At 33.1% G+C, this 6764-nt stretch overlaps 1 protein-coding gene across 1 annotated transcript in view; it reads right to left on the bottom strand.

Annotated features, from left to right (window-relative positions):
* LOC111993890 (uncharacterized) overlaps positions 1–2426 on the bottom strand; it is a gene marked incomplete in the record, with an annotated part of 33808 nt that extends 31382 nt beyond the window's left edge. Inside the window, 1 exon segment of the mRNA XM_065768003.1 lies at positions 2255–2426. Coding sequence (XP_065624075.1) covers positions 2255–2362 — 108 coding nt within the window.
* Positions 2427–6764: the final 4338 nt, after the last annotated feature.

Raw genomic sequence — 6764 nt, 5'->3', positions numbered from 1 at the left:
GGTAACTCCTTTCCCTCAAAAGTACGGTGATTCACCACATGAGGCATGAAGGAGCTATAATCCAAACTTCCCCACTCCTAAGATCTCGCTCAACTTCCCTTTCCAAGATTCCAATGTAGCAAGTAGCAACTACTGAATTGGGCATTACTAAAGTGACACCAAACAAACAAAACAGTAGCAACTACCCAACATCAATTCACAGCTATAATTGCCCTGAATCTCTAATTACCTGTTGCCAATATTTTCCTTAGTGTTGTAGTCCATGTGAAAAGAGGCTTACTATATCTACTCGCAACTCTGGGTGGGGTTCTAACTCTCCAAGGCTTACTCTATCAACTGCAAGGCTTAGTAAATCAATCACTTGAACGCATTATGATGTTTTACGCAAGGATTTGATATTTTATTGATTAAAAAGTAACAAAAAATTTAAGTTTCCCACACCTAATCATTGAGATACAAAAAGTTAGTTAGATTGATTGATTATAATCCTGTTTAGAGGCCATTTACTTGTTGATTACATGGGAAATATCACATTCTAAGTTGTTCCTAACTTTATAGAAACTTGAAGCAACCCACACAAACAACCAACAAAGAAGTTTTTTTTTTTTTTTTTTGTTTATCATTGTTATAGCAATTGATGGAACAAAGCAACTCTTGAAGTCTAAAATGCTAATTCCATCATAGAGGTGCGATAGGCAAAAATCTAGCAAGTACCCAAGAAGTCAGCACATTGTTAGATGCTTAACCTTGCCTCCAATCCAATTGGTTTAAACCCTCACCCCCCTTTAAGTTAGCTACAACGGCCAGTTGGTAAGAGCAAATTAGTAGTTCGAAAACATATAAATTTTCTTTCCTCCTTCTTTTACAAAAGAGTTCATAACTAAATAACTAGACTAAGAATCTCAATTGAGTAATATCATAGATTTTGAGGATTAATTATTTCCATATGGTTACAATTTTTTACCTGGGATACACAACTACCAAAATCGATAGTTTAGAAACAGACCAATTCATCCAGTTCAACCCTGAACAAATGTCATTTCCAGCCCATTTGACCCTCTAAAGTTTCTTAGAATTGAAGAAAATTAAACCAGTCCATTCAACTTTTTAATTTACCAGAGAGAACCAATTCAAATATCATCATCATATTTGTTCATTTCAAATAATCAAACTTTATAAGTTTTTTTTTCCAAAACCATTAATCTTATTTTCATACTATAATTATAGATAAATTATTTTTTTTTTTTTTTTTTTTTGGGTCAACAAACAAAAATACAAAAACCAATCCACAGCAAAAACCAGCTACTCATACAACAAAGGGACCATACCATTCCTAAATACAGAGCATGCCCTGTTCTAATACAAGTTGAATCAAAAATATTTATATTACAAAGAGAATTAGTAACTTCCTTACAAATAATTAGAGACTAATTACTTGTTCAATACACTAATAGTTTTAATTCATTCATTACGGCATCATTGGTTTAACTTGAATCATTTCCAGAAACCATGTTTCTGTCTAGCATTGGCATAACTTTATATATATCTATAAAAAAGGAAGTAGCACCCCAGCCTTTGGCCAGTTATTAAACTCCTTGCCCATGCGACACCCTGGCCACCTTGGACTGATAGTATGATGGATGAAATTTGGAACCTCTAGATTTAGAGCACGTACTTCAAGTCCATTGAGTCGACCACGTGGGCATAGGCCGTTTAAGTTGTACATAAATTTCATCATCATCATCATCGCGTTTGTGTGTATATATATAGTTGACACTTCAAATACACGTAAGTGGGCCGGTTTTCTCCAACGGAATAAGAAATGACAGCTATTGATCACCCATGCATTATGCATATATCACGGAACATAACAAATACAATAAAATAAATCTACCCATACACAATTTTTCACAAGTCAAATGTAAAAATAAACAATAAAAATCATATTGCTCCAATCATAACTCACCACCTAAAATAAAAAGTTAAAAAAACAAAAAAGAAAATTCGAGCGCCTAATATTGCTCTAACAAACAACAATATATTTTCTAAAAATAATAATTAATAAACCAAAAAAAAAAAAAAAACGCAAATAACAGTGTGGTCATTTTGACCACTTAGGCACAGAAATGAATAACAAGAAATAGAATAAATTCAAGAACGAAACCAGAGAATTCAATTTACTTCTCTAACATTTTTTCCAGACAACTAATCCATCGACCAAGAAAGAAAGCAAAAAAAGAAAGAAAGAGAGAACCTCGAACGCCTGGACAGCGTAGCCAGAGCGGAGAAGAGAAGCGGCCAAGTCGAGGCTCAGGTCGTCCAAGTTCACGAAACCAACGACTCCTTGATGATTAGACGCCATTGTTGCAAATAGAGAGCTCTCTGGTTTTTTTTTTTTTTTTTTTTTTTTTTTTTTTTTTTTTTTTTCTTGGCGCGTCACCCTCACTTCCATTGATTTCAAAATTTAAAACTTTTCTTGTGGCATGTGTGAGTTCAGACGTTTCTGCAATTGATGGACTTATTGCTGAGTTGTCCCATCCACCAGGGTGACTAGCCGCTTGTCTTCTTGACTGTCCATCATTACCTACGTCACCCCGTCTGGCTTGTTTCTCTGCAACCAGGTCAACATCATCACTCCTACTTCGGACGAAATGGCTAAATAGCCATAAAACCCCAACTATATAGTTAGTTGTCAACAGTTTCAAACTATATTTTTTTATAGCATCTCGAGTCTAAGAGACCCGATTTAGGGGTTATAAATCGAGTCTTTGAGGGTCGATTTTGATGTTTTGAATGCGTCTCAGCTGTCACTTTTTCCACGTGGCGTCCACGTAGAAATCGAGTATCTGACACTCGATTTCTAAGCCCATACATAAACCACAGCCACCCAGAAAGAAATCAGAGCATGAAGAAAAAAAAAAAAAAAAAAAACCCGAAGAAGAAGAAAGAAGCCGAAAGCCAGAAGAAAAAAAAAAAAAAAAAAAAAAAAAAAAAAAAAAAAAAAAAAAAAAAAAAAAAAACCCAGAAACAAGCTCCAGGCCGGCAAGCCCCAGGCCGGCGCGACCGGGGCCGCAGTGCGGCCAGGGTCTGCGCAACCCAGGGCTCGCGCGGCCCGGGTCGCACTGCGGCCCCGGTCGTGCCGACCTGGGGCTTGCCGGCCTGGAGCTTGTTTCTGGGTTTTTCTTTTTTTTTTTTTTCTTTTTTTTTTATGATGAACACATATATGGTATTTCAGCTTAATCTTTTTCTGGATTCTTTCTCTCTCTCTCTCTCTCTCTGTGATCTGATTTTTCTTTTTTTTTTTGGTATTTTGGTTTGTAGATGAGAGACTTGGATACTTGAAATTTTTTCAAATTTTTTTGATTTGGAAATCGAGTCTTAGAGACTCGATTTCCAGGTGGTTTCCATGTGAAAAAAGATGCCACATCAGACTATGAAAATCGAGCATCTAAGAGTCGATTTATAGGCTAAGATCGAGTCTCTTAAACTCGAGATGCTAGTAAATGATATAGTTTGAAAACTGAAACTACTAACTAGATAGTTAGAAAAAAAAAATAGTTAGCTATTTTTGCCTCTTACTTCCTTCTCCACTACCAATCATGGCTTCCTCCGCCGTTGTTGGTTGTGCAACCGTCCGTCCCCAATCAATGCTTAACGGATGATGCACTTCCTTTCTCAACTTCATACTTTTCAGCCCTCCTTTAAAGCTTTTGTTGGCCCTTATCCATTAGCAGTACTGGTATTTCGTCACTTGCCCTAATTCTGTGGCTTCGCAATGCCTGTCGTCATGGCCCAATATTCCACACTTGTGACACACCATTGAGAGCCTTTCATATTTGAAGGTAACCCACACCTTCTCTCCTTCCCTATTCAGTAAGTATCCTCCTCTATGTAATGGCTTGTTCAAAGGTAGTTCCACCCTAACCCTCATATACTTCGCCTAATTTGGTTGCCAAGATCTCTTATCTGCTTCAAGAAACTTGCCTATCCTATTCCCAATATCTCAACCCGTGTCTTCTATCATAAGCTCAAATAGGACGCCCCAAACTTGAACCCAAAATGGTGAGTGAGAGAAGACAATATTTGTGGCTGTTAATCCTTTTCTCCATCGGCATAACAATAGAAGATTATTATTAAAATTCCAGGGGCCATTCTTCTCCACCTATTCCATCTGGTATTTAGAGTTGAACTTGAATTGGAGGATATCATTCCCAACTTCCACGATCCTCAGATTTGATCCCATCTTCCACACCGATCGTAGAGTGCTCTTTAAGGCACGTTGGTTTTGCTGACGATCAGAGAGAACTTTTCCAAACAAGCTGAGATGACACTCTTCCAACCACTTAGCTCTGCTAGAAGCTGTTATTTGAATACCCTCTTCCTCTTCTTTGGTAAGCTGTAAGTTCTGCAGCCCATCCAAAATGGCTTGTTCCATCACTAGAGATTACAACTTGACCATATGCAGACAAAAACTCCTGAACAGTCAAAGCAAAAGCCCACAGTTACACCAACTATGGGAGAAAGACACTCCTACTTGAGAGAGACAACAACTCCCTTACACGAGAGAGAGACAAGCTCCTACAGGGGAGAGATATTTCACCACATGTTTTGAAAGTGTACGTATCTATGAATGCAATATTTTTAAATTTTATGCTCTATTGTTTCGTTATAAAGCATTTTATATAACAAAATGTTTTCATCTTTGCAGGTAAATAAAATGTTTACATTTTCAATGTTAATTTACTTACATTCATGAAAATGCTTTGAAAAAACTTTTATAGTATTTGATGCATCGTAAAATGAAAATATTTTACCATATCACAACCCAATTCACCGTAAAATGATTTTTTATTAATTATTTTAGAAAATGCAAAGTCTGTAAATACAAATAAATGCCAATAACTTGTATTACTCAGAAAATATATAAGTAATTACCCAATATATAAAAAAAATAAAAAAATAAAAAAATCTTAAGAATAGTCTTGATCAAAATCTAATACAAATGAGTGAAAATTTCAAAGTTACATTTTTCACCCCATTTTGATCCCTTAATGCTTAAAAAATGATTCATGCTACCCTGTTTTGTTAGTAGAAATGTTACTAGGTTTTAAATTTATAAATTACATGAAAATGTAATAATTAATGAGTACGTAAGTGTAACTATTATTGAAGTGCCTAAGATCAAAGTGTGTACAAGTCAAAGTCACCGCGGATGTCTACAACTAAAAATCTATTTACTTGTTAACATTTCAAAGTGACTTTAAAATTTAATAGGGCCGACGGTGCTTCTCAGACTCTAATGCATGGGCGGTGCTAGATGTATTTCAGCACTTTTTATTTTTTTAAAAAATTATATATAATTTTTTTTTTTTACCTATTTAATCTATCATTAAAAATATTTTTGCACACCATAACTTAAATCTTGCACACCTTGATCACATATGATATTAACTTTATAACATAATAACAATACACATACATGTATCAAATCTTTTGTATTTCCCGATTATTAAATTATATTAAGTTATATTATATTTACAATATACATGCACATATTCACACAAATTACTTTATAACAAAATAATAATAATAATGCACATATCAGACACATACACAACTAACAAACACTCAATCTTTACTCTTAAAATCATATATATTAAGATAGTCAAATAGAGAAGAGAGATGAGATGAGATTCATGAGAGAGATTCCAGCATTTGATTAGTTAAGTAAACACTTAGTGTATTATTAATGTATGGATGCATATGGTTGTGTTAGTCAATAATTCATACAGTGTAAGTGGGATGAGTTTTGTCANGGGCGTTCTGGTTTTTTTTTTTTTTTTTTTTTTTTTTTTTTTTTTTTTTTTCAGGCTGTGATTTTACTTTCTTTCCTTTTCTTTACAAGAAATGGAAACTATTTCAACGCTCAACTTTCAAGATTATATTATAGACTGAGTGAGAGAGACATATATAAATCAAATGGAGACGTATAGCTTTCTCCACAAAACAATAAATAAATAAATGAGGTACGTACATATATAACATAATATTCGCCCGTAGCCACGTTTTAAAATTGCGTACACCGTCTACTCTCGAGAGTTAGGACTTTGAATATACACCACGTTTAAAAAAAGTGTAGAGACTATTTAAAAATTTTAAAAAATAAAAAATAAAAATAAAAAAAGCAAAAGTAACCAACTTTTTTTACAAACCGAGCAGTTATTGTAACTAAAAAAATTAATGTTAGCGGTAACGAATTTATATAAGAATTAATAAAAATTATTATATCAATAGTTTATAAAAATATTATAAAATAATTATAATTGTAATGTTAAAATTCTAAACTTTTTTTTTTTTTTTTTTTTTTTTTACATTGAGGTCTTCAATTTTTCTACATTTTTTTCATGTTTTCTTTTTATAAACTTTTTACTTTTTCCATAAAGCTTTTTACTTTTTGCATCGACATTAATCATTACTAACTTCAATTTTTCTTTTCTTTTTTTTTTTTTTATAATAAACTTTTTACTTTTTGCATTAAACTTTTCACTTTTTCCGTTGACATTAATCGATCATTACCTAACTTTTAGTATATCACCTAATATGTGATACGAATATATGATATATATATATATATATATGGTTTCAAAATATATATAGTGTATATAATTTTATGTTAGATTAAAAAAGATTTTTATCAATTGAGTTAACTGAAACTCACTATAATATGATATTAGATTTTTTTTTTTTTTTGAGAAACCACAATA

Source organism: Quercus suber, unplaced genomic scaffold (genome assembly GCF_002906115.3).
Source record: "Quercus suber isolate HL8 unplaced genomic scaffold, Cork oak 2.0 scaffold_874, whole genome shotgun sequence".
Classification (NCBI taxonomy): domain Eukaryota; kingdom Viridiplantae; phylum Streptophyta; class Magnoliopsida; order Fagales; family Fagaceae; genus Quercus; species Quercus suber.
This window is presented reverse-complemented; position numbering and strand designations above follow the sequence as displayed.